This window comes from Acanthochromis polyacanthus, chromosome 15 (assembly GCF_021347895.1).
Source record: "Acanthochromis polyacanthus isolate Apoly-LR-REF ecotype Palm Island chromosome 15, KAUST_Apoly_ChrSc, whole genome shotgun sequence".
NCBI classification, from domain to species: Eukaryota; Metazoa; Chordata; class Actinopteri; family Pomacentridae; genus Acanthochromis; species Acanthochromis polyacanthus.
In genome coordinates this window covers 5349316-5370411 of record NC_067127.1, presented here as the reverse complement: position 1 = coordinate 5370411, position 21096 = coordinate 5349316, and the positions used below count along the sequence as shown (strand labels likewise).

General features: G+C 40.2%; 1 protein-coding gene across 1 annotated transcript in view; it reads right to left on the bottom strand.

Moving 5' to 3' along the window:
* Positions 1-6684: 6684 nt before the first annotated feature.
* The window catches only part of oprm1 (opioid receptor, mu 1), a 35423-nt gene continuing 21011 nt past the window's right edge, over positions 6685-21096 (bottom strand). The window contains exons 2-6 of the mRNA XM_022203784.2: positions 15805-16154; positions 13707-13882; positions 12589-12767; positions 11840-12023; positions 6685-9989 (exon numbers count right to left, since the gene is read on the bottom strand). Coding sequence (XP_022059476.1) covers positions 9984-9989; positions 11840-12023; positions 12589-12767; positions 13707-13882; positions 15805-16154 — 895 coding nt within the window. The 3' untranslated portion in view covers positions 6685-9983. The remainder of the gene's footprint in view (positions 9990-11839; positions 12024-12588; positions 12768-13706; positions 13883-15804; positions 16155-21096) is intronic.

The window sequence follows — 21096 nt, the reverse complement described above, 5'->3', positions numbered from 1 at the left end:
ACTCAGAGCTGTTGCAAAAGCATCATCGTATGTGCTGAATATTTGTTCTTGCCGATGTTATTTCCACTTCCCATTTCTTTATGGTTGTACTTTGGATAAATATCTGAGCTGTGGAGAGTTTAAGAAAATACATTTTATATTCAGTTTGTGAATCCAAGTCGACCTCTTATTGTTGTTGTTTTCTATTAGAAACACAGGTACAATCATCTGGGCGCCTACATGAACCCCTCATGCATAAAACAACACAACCTTTTGCTGGCTTTACTCAAGAATGTTATTGCTTTTGTTCACACAAGATCCTCGCTGAAATATTTACAGGTGTTTTTACTAGATCCTGTTCTGGCTCTTTGTACATAGAAAAAGGAGAAAATTAAGTTGCGTTTACAAGGCATGGTGGAGCTGAATTATCCACAGATGTTGATGATAGTGCTGCTGTTCCTGTGATAAAAAGAAATAACTAGAAGGATTGAATAATTGATCAGTGAAATCTATAACAACAAAACAGCATCAGAAGTTAATTTCCACTGAAAGTCAGTCACGTATTAAAATCATTTCATTGAGGCTTCACGTGTGGTTTAACTACAGTCAACAATATTCCTGGTTCAGTTAGATTCCATGAGGACTGCTCTCTGTGACTATTGATTGTCTGTACTGCTGTGCACTCTCTGTAGAAAAATACCCAATGAAAGGTATGATGGGATAACACCGATAAAACAGGGAGGGCCATTTATCCACCTGCACCATGGAGATCCATGGGGACAGAGGTTACATTCTTGACTGCAGAAACCACAGCGAGTGAATCGGTCCACATTGTGTGTGGCTGGGATGTCGTCCATATGTCAACCAGAAGAAAATTAATCTAGTTTATATTAATCCGCACTAATCCAGCCATAATGCGGATTCCGCCCCGGTCATGGAACAATGGACCAACTCTTTACCCTTTTGGAGCTGCTGAGGGGAGTGTGGAAGTTTGACCTGCCAGTGCACATGTGCTTTGTGGATCTGGAGATACTGATAACGAGCCATTTGTTCCATGTACAACCAAAGTGAGAGCTGTATCCGCACACTTGGCACAAAGTCAGACACGTTTCCGGTGGGTGATGGACTTCGTCAGGGCTACTCTTGTCTCCGATTCTGTTTGTGGTGTTCATGGACAAAACCTCAAGGCAGAGCCGGCGTGAGGAGGGTGTCCGGTTCTGGACTTCAGGATTGCGTCTCTGCTTTTTGCAGATGACGTGTTTCTGTTGGCTTCCTGAGACTGTGACCTTCAGCACGCACTGGAGCAATTTGCAGCAGAGTGTGATGCGGAGCCATGATTCTCTGGTAGCCCATTCTCACCATGAGGCATACAGCCTTTACTGTGAAGCTAAACCTGCCTCTGGTCAGGTTTAATTTAAGTCTTGATTCAGACCATGGCCAAACCATTACAATAAGTCCTAGTTCACAATGTGATTTCATCTAGAGCTAGGGCTTAATCCCTGTACGGGAAACCAGGCAAAGGAGTTCAGTGTAGTTTGAGCAGTCAAAATGGACTGTGTCTCGAGTCTTCTGCATAAAATGAGCTGAATGTATAATCAAAGCAGCCTATTATACGTATGTCATTAGTCTTTTGATATCCACATGAAGCAGAAGAGATGAGATAGAAAAGGGTGCTAGAATAATAGATGCTGGTAATGCAGCCTTTTAGAATATGCCGCAACCATTAATGAATTTCTATTACACTTCACATTAATATATTCACAGTATGCATAGCTAGAGCACAGCGTTTTCAGTAGTGGACACTGTAGATGTTAATGAATAAATACAGTGTAAAACCACACAGTTCTGAAAGAGAACATAAATTGAATCTGGCCTCACTTAAGGACTACATTTGCAACTCGAAGAGCAATTTCATTGAAATATTACCAGCAAGAAGGGCTGATTTCCACAGCATTACCTTCAAGTTCTAGCAAGGATAACAAGAAACCCCTTTAATCTGATGAAGAACCTTTTAAGCCAATTCTAAAACCAAATAATGTCCCTATGAGGTAAAAAGTGAACTAAGACATAATGTTTTAAATGTAACATGCAGAAGATGTTTGGAAGATGTCAGATTATGTTTCATGATAACAAATGAAGAATATTTTCAAATCAACAATAAAAAATGTTTTCAGGATGTTATCAAGGCCCCAGATGGTAACATTTTTTAATAAAACTTTCCTATGATGTAATTTATTAACAAAGGTTGCATATTTTAGGGTGTTTTGGGATGTTGTTGAGGCATTATAGAACATTTTTATCACAAAACATTCTTGCAATGATAATAAATGATTCTCAATGTTGTCAATGCAGCATTTCCATTTTGGGAATGGAAAAAAAACTTTAGTAGAACTTACTGAAATGAGACAATCAAGGTGGGCAAAGGTTTTTTATAATTTCCTGGAAAGAAATTAATATTAACTCTAAATTTATAAGATGATTCTGTGAAAAAAGCATGTATTCTGTGTTTAACTTTTAGTAAAATTATTTTCAGTAAATGGCTTTTTGATAAGTGCAGATAAGCAGATCATGAAAAATGTGAAATTTTCGCTACATGAAGCAAAAAATTCAACATAAATGGACCAAAAAGGGTTTTCAATAATAATGGAGTTGTTTGTGAACGTTTGCTTTGGTTCAAATTAAACTTGTATTTGATGAAAATTCCTCAAAAATCTCCTTTGGAAAATTTAGGGGGCTGTAACTTCCTGAAAATGAAAGCTCTTTGCTAATGGAATATCTTTCTCTTCAAAAAATACAGGACAAATCTAGACCGTTGGGATCTTAGACACCTGTATTGACAAGCAGACTAGTAGCCCCAAGAATGACAAAAGTGATCCTACTGCATAAAATCAGTGAAGTGTTTCATTTAATTTTGAAAGGTTCCTCTTACAGTTAAATTTCAGATTTATCAAGTGCATTTTTATCAGTGCAACTCCACTGAGAGCCATTTTCCTTGTAGATTGTGTCTGAAAGCTCTTAAGAAAGGCCTTCAAGAGTGGAGCTGCCTCACAGTCTGTGGAAATAAACAGCCCATGTGTTTGTGTAGTCCACTCAGCCCTTAAAGAATATACGCTTTTCCTCCAGTTTTGGTTTTCTTGTCTGTCACAAGTAAAATACATGCTGCTTTATGTCATTTCTGCAGAAGCTGCACCTTTGGTTAAATAATAGTCACAGAGGCGCGATAATCAAACTCTGATAACCTATCTTTGAGTGGGCAGAGGTGGGAACCGCAGAGCAAAGCACTGGCAGGAGGGAGGGGCAATGAAATCAGCTGGATGGATGGGAATATTACCTGACTGGATGGCTCCTGCGCCCCACAGTCCTGTTGAGTGATAGCCTAGTAAAAATGGTGTCAGCAATATTTCTGGTAATTTAAACCCGCTGCTGAAGTCGGAGTCCATTCCCAACCACCGGGCGTTTGGGAGGAGATGGAGAGAGGAAGTAAAAACAAAGTACACTCTGTTGGGTTGTTAAAGCCGAGGCTGGTTGGCCGCCTGACAAACTGAGGCTGCTTATTGGTCAACTGACAAACTGTGGGTGTTTTTTTTATTTTATTTTATTTTTTTACCGGACTGCTTCTTTATTGGCAGTCAAACTGATGAGGTGTGTGGCAGGTTTGCAGGACTCGTTTGCTTACTGATACGTGAAGCTCGGCCAGCTGGCCGGGTTGTTTTGCTGCCCGTTTTTCTCGGGACAAACCGTGACTTTCATTCCCCCACAGAACCAGAGATGCAGTCGGCAGCTCTTACCCTCCTGCCGTGTCGTGAACCACGCCAGCAAAATGCAATGCTCCTCTCAGCGAGACGGTTAGCCATTCATCTGAGTGTGAAATAGCCTGAGGAAACCACTGCCCTGTGATAGTTTCTGGGGTTTCGAGGCCGAGGAGGGACTTAAATTGGATTTGGCGCCGCTCTGAACACATATCTCACTCCCTCTCGCTCCCGCTGCTGTCCAGGGTTTCATAACGGGTCTGTTTTCTGTAAAAAACTCATTATTTTCTCCATTGCTCACACGGTTTGATCAGTTAAGAGCCTGCTTGCGTGAAGCATTTGGTTATGACCTGAGAAAAGCCTCATGTAGCATGAACACAGATAAAAACCAAGACTCCGGCTTTTTCCATGGAGACGTCAGAGCAGAACAGAAATGCACAGAGTGAAGCAGATAAGATCTGAAGCTGTGCAGGATTTCCTCAAATACTTTTCCTAAACACGGACACGGTGCTGCATCTCAGATTTCATGATATTCTACACTTTATATCAATCAGCCACATTTTATTTATTTATATAACATTTTTCTTGGAAGTACAATACCACATAAAGTGATTTACACTAGAAATAAAAAAAAAAAAACTGAAGACAGAATGTTGTAATTTACAGACCCAATAAATATAAAGATTGAGGAACTGAGGAAATGCTATCATAAATAAATGTGATACGATACCATAAGATTAGTCATTATTAATCCCGCCGGGGGGCATTTACAGTGTTAGAGCAGCAAAGATAGTGTAAACATTCAGGATATGTAGGATAATAATAAGTACTAATTATAGCAACAACAATATTGAACCTGCCAGTGGTATTGGACAGATTATTTCATGAACAGGAATACTAACAGAAGTATTAATATTGCACAGATTATTATCTGTATTGTATCTATTTTATGATTTTAGGTAGAGAAATACCTATGTAGCGTATGTTGTAGTCCTGTAAAGTCTGGCCCACCAAAAAATTGTCAGAAAAAAAATTTTTTTTGGAACCGAGATGTTCATTATCCCTTTCAGCAAAATCGAAAAGAAAAAATTTGGTTTATAATATTTTTTTTGTATAGCATTTAAAATCTAGATGGCTAATGGCTAATGTAATTTTACCATTACTTCTTAAAAATTGGCAAACGTGTGGACGATTTCACGAGAGTAGCCATTTTGAAAAGGGGCAAAATACGACTTCAGCTTCCTGTAGTGTAATGATGATCCACAAGGGGGCAGAATACATGGCTCAGGTATAACAGGTTTTTAAGGAAACTGATTATCATGTTGATGAGACTGAAATCTCAGAAACTCATGGATCAAATTTGGTATCAAATATAGGGGTAGCATATGCAGAAAAAATAGAGATTTCACGTTTTTTTTAAAGTACACAATATTCCAGTTTTGAGGAACTACCAGAGTCAAGAGAAGTTAAAAAAAAATGTTAAAATAAGTGTTGAAAGGCAGTAGCCTAAAATCTGACAAAATAAAATAAATTTAAAAAAATAAAAGCCAGACTGAAAGGGTAGGTCTTGAGTTTGTTTTTAAAAATACCAACATTCTCTCTTTATCATTCAAATTAAGTCCAGGATGCTGTTTTGTGTATCAGTGCAATGATTGAAAATAAGTTAACACCAACTGCAAATAACACAACAAACACCGTAAGTCCAGTTTAGGGACAACATTCACCCAAAGCTACTTCATTATCCACCTATAAGCTCTTCCCTGCAGACAAAACAGTTCCCGACCAAGCGTAAACTAACCATGACGTCACCCGTTGGTTTCAACGACGAGAAAATGAAGCCCGGATTTTGCTACTTCCTGGTCGCCGTTTTGGATTTTTTGGAGCCAGTGACGTAAAACGTGTCATCAAACAGACTGAACCGGAGAGCAACTAGGGGCAGGATTGGCTGAGAACTCTCTTATCCCGCCCACATTTTACCACAGAGGCTTCTGTTGCTGTCAATCAAGTATAGCCACGGCCCCTGGCTCCGCCAACTTTAACGATTTATTTAAAATTCAGTATTGATTTATTTTAAGATCGGCCACCTGATCTCTCATTTTGACCATGAAAACTAACGGGAAAAAAATCCTGAGCTGTAGAACATCAGTCTATCAAATTTTATTTTTTCCAAAAATGAATTGGGGTCTATGGAGAAAAATTTTTTTGGAGCCAACCCTAGCGGACGGCGTGATATTGCAAGTTTTTGACACTTCCAGGTTGGCTTCAATTCTGGAGCCAGATGCTACGTCCACTATATATACAGTCTATGTTCCCGACAGGAGAATTAAACCTCAGCACCGCATTTCTCTTTCGATCTTCTCACTCGGACTCTTTTTTTTCTCCTCAAGACAAGGATTTGACCTTTCAGATTTGAGGACATTAAAGTTAGATTTGGTTGATTAGCTTTGGTTTGGTGGATGCTTCAAGGGCAGCTTTGCCACATCAGGTCTGATTTGGAGCTCAGGTGGAAGCTGCTTGGTAATACTTGCCATGACAGGACTAATCATGCTGCCAGCTCCGATAAGACGACGTCAGCAGACCCAAACATGACAAGACGGGACATAAATACACCTGTGTGGTTCTCAGAGCATGCTGATTGCATTTTCCCACTTGGTCACAGGCATCCACTCACAGTCATATCCTGTACGTTTGGTCTGCAGTTCATCAGATAAATTACAGTTCTGCGAGTTAAAGGTGATTGATGGGAGGGAGAAGTCTCCAGCCTCGCACTGAAGGCTGCTGAATTATGACTTATGTCTGCTCCACACAACAAAATATGTTCTGGAAACACAATCCATGTTCTCTCATAATTCACTTTTATGTTACTTGTGTTCTTTACCTCTGAAAGAAGGAAAGGCTGCTTGTGTTTTAGGGTTGAGAAATGGAAAATATTTCTAGAAACAGCAAACACAGACACTGCTGATGACACTTTATTCAGATACGAGAAAGAAGGCATTCAGTGAGATTCAGAATTACATTTTATTCCATAGGCAATGCACTGATTAACTGTATTCTTCTATGTACGGCGTCACAGAGTCGTGACCAGAAATTGTTGCTTATACATTAAATGACAAGAAGGCGTATTTCAAGACTAGAATAAATGGCAGAGTGAGTCATAACCGAGTCATATAAGCAGATAATAGAAAAGAGCATTGAATGGCATTAAAGTAATCTCACCTGTGCCATGGCCTCAGTTGCAAAACATGATTGCAGATGTCATGTCAAATATTTTCAATCCTCTGCTAAGCTCCGCCCCCTTGGTTACCGTTGCTATGCCTGCCAAGCTTTCCATTGTTGCACTTACACTAAAGGTAAAGGTGGCAGATTAACCCCTAGTTAGTTTAATTTCACACTGTTTTAGACAAAATATTGAGCAGTAAATTTCAACTTTGTGGGCTAAAACCACAATTTTTTTTGTGTGTTAAATTATTGTCAAAAAAGACAAATTATACTGACCACAATTCAACGTTAAAAGCAATAAAATGGGGAAAGTTCCACGGGGCGCACATACTTTTTATAGGCACTGTAAGCAGCAAACATAACACCAAATACGTCTTACTTTTGCTCTTGTGTTTTGTAAAAGCACGTCATTTAAAGCACAGAGAATCACACTGTGCAAATGGATAAAAAGCGTGGTTTTTGTAGACGCCTTGTTTGAAACATTTTTAGTCCTCGGTGTGTACAGAGAGGCCTCTAAAAAGCTCATCGATCCATGACACGGCTAACACATTTGCACAAACAACACATTCAGACTCACAGCTCTGGGTACTTTAAAGTGTCCATATTCTTCTGCACTGTGGGTGGAAACGAGGCCAGACTCACAACCAACACCTTCCCGTTGTTAGGTAACATTGTTTGCAACATTTTCTTCCTTCTCTTCATTATTGGCTTGAAATACATTTCACAGCATGGAAGGTGACATTTGGCTCCTTGACAATTAAAGAAACAAAACCACACAAAATAAAAATGTCGTGCATGAAGTATAGCATGGAACAGCTCATGCACCATACAGGAAACTCTACTGTGAGCATTTTACATTAAACCTTGTGTTCTGAAAGCCTAAAAAAGTCAATATGCACTGTATTTTCTTTTAAAATAGACTGAAAGCAATGATATCAACAATGAACCAATTGTATACATGGAGCATCTTTTTTTTGGTAAAATAAAATAAAGCAAAACATTCTGAAAATATATATTCAGTGCAAATTTTTAAATCCACAATTTAACACTTTACACACACTGTTTTCTGATTTTTACACACTTCTTCAGTGAACAAGGCAGATTTAAAATGACAAAATGTACATTAAGGAGCACAACGAGCTTCATGATTTCACATTTAAAAAAACAGGATAATTACAGTATTTTACACAGGAGATTAATACAATCATCTTCTTTATCTTTACAGATCCTTAGAAAAAATACTGGTACACAGAATAGAGCGAATTAAAAAGGCATCTGGCGAGTTTAGCGACACGGCACGACACGTAAGCACAAGCAATTCAAAGACTACAAGAGACGTACAATCCTGCTTGGCTCACTTGTTAAATCCGTCACAGGAGAAAAGTCTCCGTTTAAACCCAAACCTCGTGTAACGGCGGTTAAGCTGCGGTTAATCATACACGAGCACAACTGTACGTTTGCACTTTATGCCACAATAGCACACGCTGCGCTGTGCAAACACGCTGATGCATCTTCTCTGCTGGTTGGCGATAAACTCATGGTTTCCCTACATTCAGCAGTTTGTAGAGACAAAGCTCCACTATAAGTCTACTTTATGGTAAAATCTTTATGGGGAAGGATGGGTTTAGAAGAGAGAGCGTGGTTGTACAGCAACGCAGTCCATCTTCCTGAAGTGACCGAAGCCAAATCGGTGCTGAGCAGATGAGTCAGAGGAGAAAAGGTGTTAATGAAGTGTGAGGTCGATCCCTGTCGAGTTCAGGATGAGAAGCATGGTTGAATCTCTAAATGACTCTGAATAAGACCCACAGATGTCTTCATAGAGAGAAAGAGTAGCGGATCCTTTGAACGCTCAGAAGCAGAATGGGGTTGGATCCTTTTATCCCCTAAAATCTGCATTTCCAACAGAGTCCTCACACAACAGTTTTTGAGACAATTAAGCGATCTGTTTCATTATCTGAGGGCAAGAGCAGAAGGTTTGGATCAATGATGTCCTCACGCTGCGTACCTCACCTGTGCAAATTAGGTCAGCTCTCGTGTGTTTGTGTGTTTACCTACATGTCTGCAATGAGTTTGACTTTGATAACAGCCATCATTAATAGAATGTTTGACTTCGTTAAAGATGTAATCGATGTTTACCCTTGTTGAGAAGAAAATATCCTGAAATCCTGCCCTTACCTGATGTTCTGTTAACTTAATGACATAATATAATCACAGCGTACACTGGCTTCCTGCTATTATCAAACTGTCAACAAATATTGGCTTATTGGGCTTTCTGTTCATAATTCTGTACCTCGCTATGCTAAGCAAGGTGAGATGACATAAATAAAGTTGAACTGAATATGGCATTTTCTCTTTTGCAGTTGCTGAAATGGTTCATTTGTTTTCTATGTCTGTGACATATTCTGATCAGTTCTAGAAATAATGAAAGGTGTCAGTTATGTAATGCTACTGGTATGAAGTCAATATGGAATTCAACAGATCTATTCACTGTGTATTTTTGCTGAGAACCTCATAAGTAGGCTTCACTAACCTGCTAACATGAAATGAAAAGCTAAATCTTTTATGATCACAGCTGAGGTGAGGATGGCTTTTATACATCTACATCTGTGTGTGTTTACTGTACAAATTCAATCCATATTGTAATAATAATAATAATACTAGTGAAGACAACATTACATTTTTAATTACACTTTAGTGCAGCTACTTCAGTGGGAGGCTGTGGTTTTCTGTTCATTCTAACCAGTCCCAGTTCTGTATCTGTTCAGTTAAGGAGTAAAAGCTTTGCCACATATAACACAGTTAGCTACACTAGCTGGCAGGTTAATGGCCCGACATGATGAAGCGCTACAGTCAAACCTCCGACACGCCGTTTAAACGCTCTGTGCTGTCGAGTCGTGTCCCGGCTTTGCTGTGTGTGCATGCAGTATGAGTGTGTGCTCAGAGCCCCGTGGTGACCTGCGTGACTTCTGAGTTGAGATCGTCGTTGGCGACGCCGCCGCAGCAGCGAGAGTCCACCGACGACCTCTCCAAGGCTAGTCATACCTGCAGAGAGAGGACCATGTGGGTTCATGTGTACAGAGAACATTTAACTGCATCATTTTCTGACAGATATTGTGATTTGATTTGCAATAGTCAAGCTTCAGTCGTGTTATAGATTTAAAACATGATGGAGTGTTAGCACATAAGATGCTGTTACACATGGAGAACAGCATGCATTTGTGAAACCATTGATCTAACAGTTTAAACTCTTGGTCAGACACTCTGCATGTGTAACCCGAATTGCAGCCTTTGCAATCTGCTCAGTACGTTGCTTCAAATTACGATTTTGACTTAAAATCAATTTTTTGTCCAGTGCTAGTGCACAGTGAACTAAAATGTAAGGTTGCATGAAGCCACAGGCCACACACCTAATATTAATAAATGAAAAGTCTGATATTTGGGGAAATGCACAATCATTCAAAGGTTTGGGGTCATCCAGACAATTTCATGTTTTCCATGAAAACTCACACTTTTATCCATGTGCTAACATAACGGCACAGGGGTTTTCTAATCATCAATGAGCCTTTCAGCACCACTAGCTAACACAATGTAGCATTAGAACACAGGAGTGATGGTTGTTGGAAATGTTCCTCTGTACCCCTATGGAGATATGCCATTAAAAACCAGCCGTTTACAGCTAGAACAGTCATTTACCATAATGTCTAGACTGTGTTTCTGATTCATTTAATGTCATCTTCATTGAAAAGAACTGCTTTTCTTTCAAAAATAAGGACATTTCTAAGTGACCTCAAACTTCTGAATGGTAACGTGTAATTGTTTCTGTGCTGCAGGTCAGATAAGTCGTTTCTGTAAGGTGAATGTGACGCTGAAGCCAGAAGCAGGTTATCTTAGCTTAGTATTGAACTTCAGGTAGCTTCATTCTGTACAAAGGTGTCCCAGCACTGTGGGGCCACTGTGCTCCTTTTTTATTCTAATGTAATTAACCTTGTCCTGGTTCTACATGCAAATTATCGTTGCAGTTACAACTGTCGAGTCTCAATAGATCCAGACGTGCTGCTCCCTGTTGGAATTCTTCTTTGAGTAAGTAACCGTCAGCGGAAGATTTCCTTTAAGTTCTTGCCTTGACAAGATTTACCTATGCCCAGATATTTATTTCTTTGAAGCAATGGCCACTTAAATCTGAGCCATAATGCCAATGTCATAGAATACTCTTCTCAGTACTTTTTGCATTCTTACTTACCGTATCAAGAGTAATATTCATTTTCATGTACAGTATGTTGATGTAATGTGCAGTAGTTCAGTTTTTCAGGTGTGGCATTTCATTTTCATGTCCAGTATTCCATTTTTTCATGTGATATTACTTTACTACCTCAGAATCATTACTGTTATTACTTCTTACTTTTTCAATTCCAGATATTTTAGCTCACTTGTTTAATTTTTCAGTCATCAATCAAGCTTATTTCTTATTACTTTTCTGCTAGGCACTGCATTTCCTCCTTTTTTGTGCTGCCTTTTCTCAGCAAAGATAAATTAATAAAGTCTTATCTTATCTTGTGTCTTGTTCCTGTTTATGTCGTTACTTAAAAAAACACCCTAATAATTAGAATATAATCAACTTTGGTGCAGCAACGTCCATCTGGTTGTTTTAATATTAGTTATTTTTCTTCTTTTGAGCTGGGTTGTAAGTGAACCTAAATAAAAGCACTATTTTGTGGTTTAATGGCAGACACAGTGGCTTCTATACAGTCTCTGCTGGTTACAGGTCTTATGCTAAGCTAAGCTTTGGCTGCTGATTGGGGCTTCATAGTTTCTGTACAGACGTCACATTGATCTTCTCATCTAACAGAGCGAATGACACTATATACGCATTCACTCACACGGACACAAACTACCTGCTGATTGGATCTTTCTCCTGTGTTTGCAGTGATGTGTTCGCGCTGTGGGAGTTTGCGGCTGGTGGCTCCGGTCCTGGACGAGTTCTGCATCTCCAACACTGAGGGGCTCGGGGTGCAGAACTCACGGAAACAACGCTTGAAGTTCTCATCCAGGTAGCCATAAAGAACCGGGTTCAGACTGCTGCAGGTGGCAAAAAGTGGCAAAGTCAAGTTTTAACGCTAGAAAAATCAGCTTAATTCTAAAGTCACCAACATCTTTTACACTTTTATATTCAATGTTATGTAGAGTTTAAAAACCACAAACCACCTTTAATCCGTTATACCACTTGTTCTTGTCTGTAAACTCTCACAATTTTCTAATGATATCTTGATATCTACACTTAAAGAATTTCTTGCTAAAATAATTGAATTATCAGTCAAAAAATCATCCAAACTCTCCCGTTAAACTTGAATTATTTTACCTGGACTAACATTTTCACAGAGTAAAATGTATTTCCCTCTGCTGGGCGTGTACCAAAGCAGCCAGAAATCGCCTTCATGTTCAGTATTATGTAGAGTGTACAGTAAATACTACAAATACACAAGTTTTCTTTAACTATCCAGTTAAAAAAATAAGCCTTTCTCAAGCAAATCAAGCAAGTTCTCACATTAAAACTGAAGACCAACTTCAAATACTGTTCCAGACGTTTTAGGACCAACATTTTTAAATATTACAGTATTTGTATTTCCCTGTGCTGGGCGTGTACCTGTTGGTGTAGCCCAGAGCGATGCAGAAATGCCAGGTGATGGTTTGCAGGGTGGAGCTGGGGATATTGATCAGAGCTGTGATGATGACAAAGATGTGGATCGGAGTCCAGCAGACGATGAAGACGGCGACGACAACCAGAACCATGCGGGTGATCCGGCGCAGGTTTCTGTCCTTTTCCTGTGTGAGTGGACGATAGAGTACATCCCCTCTAAAACCACTGCACACACTGGACACTTTACAGCCTAAATGGTATTCATGACATCTGTAAACTTATCTGCACCTGTTGACCTTTATGTCATTTCCACATCTAAGAACTCTCATTTGTACATTCTGTTCAGTTGCACATTTCTGTATCACGCTTGTATATTATTATATTTTCCAGATTTTTATTTTATTTTATGTTACCTTCACTTTCTACCTGACCCTAATTTTCTGTGCTGTCTTAGTGTTTTACCCCATTAATTGAATATCCAGCTGCTGTCACAACAGAATTTCCTTCTGGGGATTAATAAAGTCAGCCTAAGTCTAAATACATCTTCATTACTAAGTGCACATTTTGCAGCAAGTATTTTGGGGATTATTCCCAAATAAGGAGTGTATAATGTTCTGCTGCTATTAGCACTTTAACATTCAACATAATTTTTTGAAAAAAAGACTCATAAAAATGGTAATTTCTGTAGTTTTCTTGTGCCAAAATATCATTATCTTAAAATAGTCGACAGTTTTATTTGTGAAGTTCTGCGCTCTGTGTATTTGTCAAATTTAATTGATCATGGGTCAATTCTTTTAAAATACAGCGGCTGACTTGTTTCCTTCTGCCCATATTTGAGCTGTTGAGTGTTTAACGGGTTAATTAAAACTACGCGACAGCCTCAGGCTTGAGTTGATTTTCCTTAATTGCTTTGTCTTGAGAGCATTAAGTGCAGCGTATTTACAAGCTTGCTCTGGGCAGTCTTCTATTGTGCTTCATTACTCGGAAATATCAAATCAATAGGCCAAGTACTGGGCACAAACAGGCCTGTAAATTTCACAGAATGCTCAGTTTTCATGTAATTAAAAGCTCCTTAGTGCTAAGTCCATTTAAATGTTTTTAAAAGTGAACAGATCGTTTCTAACCTGGGAGCCTGACAGCATGCGAACGCTCTTGAGTCTCAGGATCATGAGGCCGTAGCAGACGGTGATGATGAGGACGGGCATGATGAAGGCGAAGATGAAGACGCAGATCTTCAGCAGGGTGTCCCAGTACCAGGAGGGGTGAGGGAAGATCAGCTTACAGTCCACGATGCTGGAGGCTGAGCGGGAAACACAAACGCATGAACCGCATGTTCACCGGTAAAAAGAAACCCAAACGTTCATCACATGCACCCCGTTTTCCCTTCGACTGTGAATTTTCAAATCTGTGAAATGTGTTCGTTTAAAGTGTTTCCTCGCAACGCAACCAAATGCAACACTGAATAGTAAGCATGAGCATAATGAGGCTATTAAAGCAAACTTTTCCCTTGATTAACTGATTAATCATTTTGCTATTAAAATTGCAAAATTTAAAAGAACTGTACTGTATCAATGTGCTGTGTGTGTGTTTAATTATGACAGTGATTAAGGTGTCAGACATAACAGCTCATCCATCACTCTATCATCAAGCAGCTCAACAGATGTCTGCGCAGCTCCTCATCCTGACTCACTGAGATGTTTCTAACTGTGACAGAAACTCTTCCCTGAAAGCAGCATCACCTTTCTGCACTGTGATTCCCTCACAGCTTCACTTCAATCTTGCCTCGCTGTTTCCTCCAAACACAGCTCAGTAATTTCAGCTGCAGTGTTCTTTTCATCCCCTACACCTGATCAGAGAGGCCTGTTTTTGCAAACAGCTACACTGGTCAGTGGCCCGGCGTACAGCATTAAATAATTCTCTGTGCAATTATATAGAAAAACCTCTTCTGGCTTGTCTCCCCTTTTGGAGGCTGTTTGAGTGCTCTTTTAAAGCTGTAATGAATACCGAAAGTTTTTTTTAATGCTTTCTGCACTGCTGTTGAAAAAACGAAAAAAGAGTAACACCTTCTTCTATGCATTGCTGCAATTTGAAGGTTTTCATTTTCTCTATTCAGCTCTTGACAAAGACATATGATGGATGAATGGATGATGCAGACAGAAGATCTCTGGTTCACATGGAGTTTGCATGTTCTCCGTGTTCGGCGTGGGTTTTCTCCAGCTTCCTCCCACGGTCCAAAAACACGCTGAGGTTAACTGATAATTCTGAATTGTCCCTAAGTGTGAATGTGAGTGTGCTTGTTTGTCTCTGTGTGTAGTCCTGTGATAGACTGGTGACTTGTCCAGGGTGTCCCCTGCCTTCACGACCTTAATGAGGATTGAGTGATGAAAAGATAATGGATGGATGGATGGATGGATGGTATTCCTTCATTCTGCTTCTATGATGTTCCGTAGATAGCATCCTCACCCACAACATCTTAGTGTGGTACAGAAGCGGCTCTCAGGCTGACAAAAAGGCTCTGGAAAGAGTCAGGAAGTCAGCACAGAGCGTCATTAGAGCATCAGCTGTCCTCTCTGTCAGACATCTATAACACCAGATGTCTGTAAAGTGCCAGAAGCATCACCTCTGACAGTTCACATCCAGGACACGGCCTGTTCTCACTGCTGCCCTCAAAAAAGAGGTACAGATCAACAGTCAGTTGTCAACAGTGCAATATATCTCTGCAGCTTGTTGTTGTCATGCTTGTTCTTCTCACTGTCTTATCAGCTCCTTTTGTATATATATTTACACTTTTATCTATTTGGTCTTATTTGTACATGCACCGCAAGAGTTACCTCACCCCTGCATGCACAAACTCTGGTCAATAACCTCTGATCTGCACGGTAACAGCACATGGACTGTCCGACACGGAGTCATTTTATTGTTTAAAATGCCAATTTGCATTCTTGTCTTCCACAGACTAAATTTATGCCTTATGTAGATTAGGATTGTTGTTGTCTTTTTGTTTTCTCTTATGTTTGATTGTATAGCTTTTAGTTCTCGAGTTTTAGGGTTAGAGAGAAATGCATTTTTAGTTCTCTGTATGTGTACGCATGTAGTAGAACTGACAATAAAGCTGACTTTGAAGAGTTGTCTTTAATTTCATTGTACATTAGTGTGTGTATAATGACAATTAAAAGCAATCTATTCTATTCAGAGTAAACTTCTGTGTGTGCTCAGGCTTACGAGTGACCGTGGTGGAGGCCATGAACATGACCGGCAGCCCGATGGCCGAGGACAGAATCCAGTTGCAGACGTTGACAATCTTGGCGTTGCGAGGCGTCCGGAAGTCGAGCGCCTTGACGGGGTGGCAGACTGCGACGTAGCGGTCGATGCTCATGGTGGTGAGCGTGAAGATGGAGGTGAACATGTTGTAGTAGTCGATGGACATCACCGTCTTGCAGAGCATGTCGCCGAACGGCCACGTCCCCATCAGGTAGTTGACGCTCTGGAACGGCAGCGTGCTGGTGACCAGGGCGTCGGCCAGAGCCAGGTTAAAGATGTAGATGTTGGTGGCCGTCTTCATCTTGGTGTATCTGCACGGAAACATGGATTTAATATGAGAAAATGGGCATTTTGCACATCGTCATACCTCTTTCTAGTCGTTTTGTGTCTCTTTGTTGAAGCAGAAGACATGATCAGGGCACTTTTTTTTTACTCATTTCTAACAGCAGCTCAGGCATCAGGCCCTACTGACTTCTTTAATCCATGAATGACATTTCAAACTCACAGAATCAGCTTTATCTCATCTTCAAATGCAAACATCTGATAGCGACCCAGTTCTTTGATTGCAGAACATACACACCGCTTCCTGCAAAATGTGACATCGCATGCGAAAACACTGTCAATGTCTTCTTGTCTTTCTGAAAGAGGACCTCTATTTGCACTGTATTGTAACAATGTGGATAATATCCAGCGCACCGACAAAGATGCATCCTTTGTAGAAAAGCAAAAAATGCCACAGAGGTCTTTTTAACATCTTTGCAGACACTGAATGCACAGCTGATATCGTTTCCTCGTGTCTCAGAGTCTGTTGCAATCCAAGCAGAAGCTACCTGATGTGTTGTGGAATATTTGGTGAATAATTCGAGTCCCCTGTGTCAGCTACCGGAATTCTTGTTTAATCAGCTCTAATGGTTCAGTTTAATGAGTTGCCCACAAACAAAGCCCCGGTCCTTGAGGTTTTAAAAGATACCACAAAGAAAAGACTTACCTCACACTGTTTACAGAGGATTGCGTGCACGTTTCAATGCAAGCCAATTCATATTAAATTGAATTCTTGTGTTTTTCATGATATATTCATTGTATTTGTATCCCAGTCACAGCCTCCAAATAACAGACATTGTTGAGAACTGCTGAAAAGACTCAAACAGGCGTATGAAGGTCAGGTGCACTTTCCACAATATTCCACCAAAAGAGACCACCATCAGATAAACCTGCTTCTCAGTCTCCTGTAGCTATTTGCCAATGATCATAGCATTTCAAGGAGGCTTCCCTTTTATTCCCCGTTTTCCCAAAGATGTCCCCTTGGCCAGAATGGTGGAAAATTGAGCGAGGAAGAGAGGCAACACAAAGAGGAAGGACGTAGTGGAGTGTTTGTAGAAAGCAGAAGAAAGCACATGGATCCATTAGCACAGGGATGAGAGGATGGAACACAGAAGACTAAAATGTCTCATCTGCTTAGGAGCTCTTTTCAGCAAAGAAATACACAATGATTGGTATTTACTGTCCTCCAAGGGTGATGCTGGATCCCATCAGGAAAAATCCTAAACTCACCCACGACCAAAGTGAAAAACAAAACAACTCTCATGATATACTGAAGATTTCTAAGTGTTCATGTACCGAAGATAAATCAAATATGTTCACGGATGGAAACGGTGTGAAAAGTTCAGCCTCACCCTGCAGCTCGAGACCACATTTGAACATTTGACGAGTGAAGTCTGACATTTAATGAAACAGAAGGATGATGGTAAATGTGAGCGGTATTCCTACTGCCGAGTTCCCCAATGAGTCTATATGCCTGCGACCTACCACAGTAAAGAGCTCATCATCCTATATAATGAAGCTACGCATTATATATTGAACTGTTTCTTATTTCTGAAATGTTTTAACAGACAGACACGAGACGAAGCTAACGAGCACATTTCCCCAAAATGTCCAATTATTCCACCAATCTCATATCCAAATCACCACAGGGATTTCACTGATGCACTTCTCCATGTAAAAAAAACACCTCGACACATCCCTGTTGTGGTGTTGTGGAATTAATCAGAATACACAAAGTGACAATGATACACTACACCCACCGGTCTCCATGTTAATAAAACCCCAACTGTCAACGTACCGCAGAGATTATTTACATCTGTTCTGTTCGCTCCTCGATAATCCCCAATCCTCTTAGCAACCAGAAATGACAGCTAGTTCATTAAATTTTAATTAACTTTAACAGTGACAGCTTAGCATGTTGGTATTTCAGATTTTATTTGTGCTGGGATGGACGAGGCACCTCGCGATGCAGTTAAAGCTGTCACCTAACACTGAGACGTGTGATGGAGCTTTAGGTAATTTCACACATCCCCTTATTGACTCTGAGACAATCGTGAAGACTGTCATCGCCACATCATGTTTCTCCTGTGTGCTGTGGCTGAGGCTCGTGTATGGAGGTGAACGGCTTCATCTCGTCTAAATTAACTGAACGAGGTGTTTTATTAAAGAGGATTCAGCTTTAATTTATTCACTGCCCTTGAGGTTTGACATGCCGAGCCTCAATTTATTGTCAATAGGTCTTTTATTGTATAGCATTGCTTTAATGCACGAGTCGTGCATTAAAGCAGCTTTTGCAGCACTGACGCTTGTATAGATGTTCATGGAGGCCAGTTAATGAAAAAAGTGATGAAGAAAATTGCACAACTTTTGCTAGAGATGTGTTACTCCTTCATTCCCACAATTCTTTTATTTTACTGTCTGTCAGACCTCCTCTTACCTTTTGTTCTTACACCTTTTCTATCTGCAACTGTTTGCCAGACCCCTTATCTCCTACCTTTTGTTGTCTGCTAGACACCTTGATTCAACCACCTTTTGTTCTTTGTTGTATTACCTTCTGTTACTGATTAGCAACCATACGCAAACTGACCACTATTCACCTTGGCGTTTACATACAGCCCACTCCCTACCCTCTGACCATCTCTGTAAATTGGATACTCTGCAAATGCTCTTCACAGACTCATGTTCTGTGCTGGTAAGCCCAACGTATGCTGGAATACCAATAAACACCCAACTACAGCAAACTTCGAAGGACAAAGTGTGAAATTTCTTCAACACCTGAATCTACCTACCAGTCTTATACAAATATGTCAAAAATAGACTGAAATGTATGCTTTTTTTGCTTTTTAAGGCTTTAAAATTTGAAACCAACACTAGCTAACTTTAAATTTATACCATTCCTTGGCATTTCCTTGGCATCTAGTCTGGTGCAGATAAGTCTTTCACCTAGATCCCTGAAAGTTTTCGCTATCCATCCGAATGACCTTGTAAATGTGCCAGTTGAAGTGATGATGGTCAATACATCGTCTCCTTGAACGCTCCTCACCTCAGCCTTGTCACGTTGTCACACAAGCACTGCCAAACCACCACACTGCTGTTTCAATCTTCCCTCGCTCGTCTTTATCCACATTCCATATTTCATTTTAGAATCATCACTGAGAATCTGCTCGTTGCTCCACACTCATAAATGAACCAACATGTGGGTGGATTGTGAGGGTTTTGATGCTTTATTCCGAACAATTTGTGAATTATAAAACACTTTACACACTGTTTACCTTCTCTCTTAGCATTCAAGCGATTAAATTGGACGAATTAGAGTAAAATACATTGCACTCAGTCAAACATAATTATAAGAACTGTAAATCAGGCTTAAGTTAAAATGAATGAAAGAAAATAAATAAATCAATGTCATCGTGTGATTGCAACATGCATGTTTTCTCATTGTGATGACTAAGAATGTCATCAAACTGCCATTACATTTCAATTAGTCCCAACTAATCAGACCGTTCTCCAGCTCTGAAGCAGAGCTGTGTAGAATGGTCTGACTGCACCTTATTGTCATTCTGCTACAGGTGGGAAAAAATGCGCTCTGGTGTGTTGGTATTTCTTTAAACCAACCACAATCGTCTTCAGTGGGGCTGAGATCAGGATGCAACAATGGTATTCCCCTCAAAATAGTGACAGTTTTGGTGGAACATTTGCATGTAGAATGGTGAGCACTGTAATAAAAAATGGAAAATTCACCAAAAAAAGACTAGCAAGGCTGCCTTATTGCTTGATTTAAATCCACAGCAAAATCTGAAATTTCCACTTGGGTAGGTTGCTGCTCCGACATTGTTGTTATTGTTGTTTCCCATGGTGAAGGGGATTTTGAAAACAACAGAATATAGCGAATGGAAGGGGTGTGAAAAGTTGTCTGAAATGCATTGCCATTGGTGGCCTTCATCTGGCGAGTTTGACCTAATAAATACATACTTTCTGTTGCAAATACTGTAAGCGGCACCTTCTGATCACCTGCCCACTTTATGTAGGTTACTTTATGTTGACTAAACAAGACCGTTGAAGGTGCCCTATGTATCAACCACTATGAAGATAGCACCAGATCCTATAAGAAAAGGAAGATGTAGGTGGCACATCCCAAAGATGCACAATCAAATTAGCATCTAGGGGTTTGAATTGCCAAGTCGACACCTCCTGAACAATTTTTGTTGTGTGGAGGAAGCATGACTCTGCTGAAGATACCAATGCCATAAAAGGGTGTGTCCATGTGTATGCACGGTGCACAACAATAGAAGGTGGTGTTAAAGTAAGATCCTAATGGATGCCAGAACCCAAAGTTTCATAATATTTATCAGAGCATCACTCGGATGACTTGCTTTCGTCCCATAGTGCATCGAGCCGCCACCTCTTCCCCAGATAATCAAATACAGTTCCAAAGCTCATGTGCTGTTTGCAGACACTTGCAGTCATGGACACAGGTAAACATGGACACTCTGATGAGTTTGCAGCTACAAAAATTGAGATGTTCTGGTACCTTTCTATCAGAATCAAGTCGAGGTTTTCAGGAGATTGTGGTACAGCCGTTCTTTTGTAGGATTCAACCACCATCCAGCCTTTGATGTGCACCACGATGCATGCTGGTCCGGTTGCGATGTGTGTTGAGCTGCGTCACCTCGGAGCAGGCCGCAGCTAATTTCTATAAAGTAGACTTTACTTCCACTTCATGCAAATTCGATGCGGTGTACGGCAGTCCGACACATCGCGAAACTGTCAAACGTGTAAACTAGTCATCGTTGGACTAAAAAGATGACAGATTCAGTTACTGCATAGCTTATTTCTCACCTCAGAGGCTTTCAGAAATCTTTTTTGCTGAACTGTTTCCGTAATAAAAGAGAAAGTTTGTGGTCGACTCGCCATGTTTGTCTGGCTTGAAAT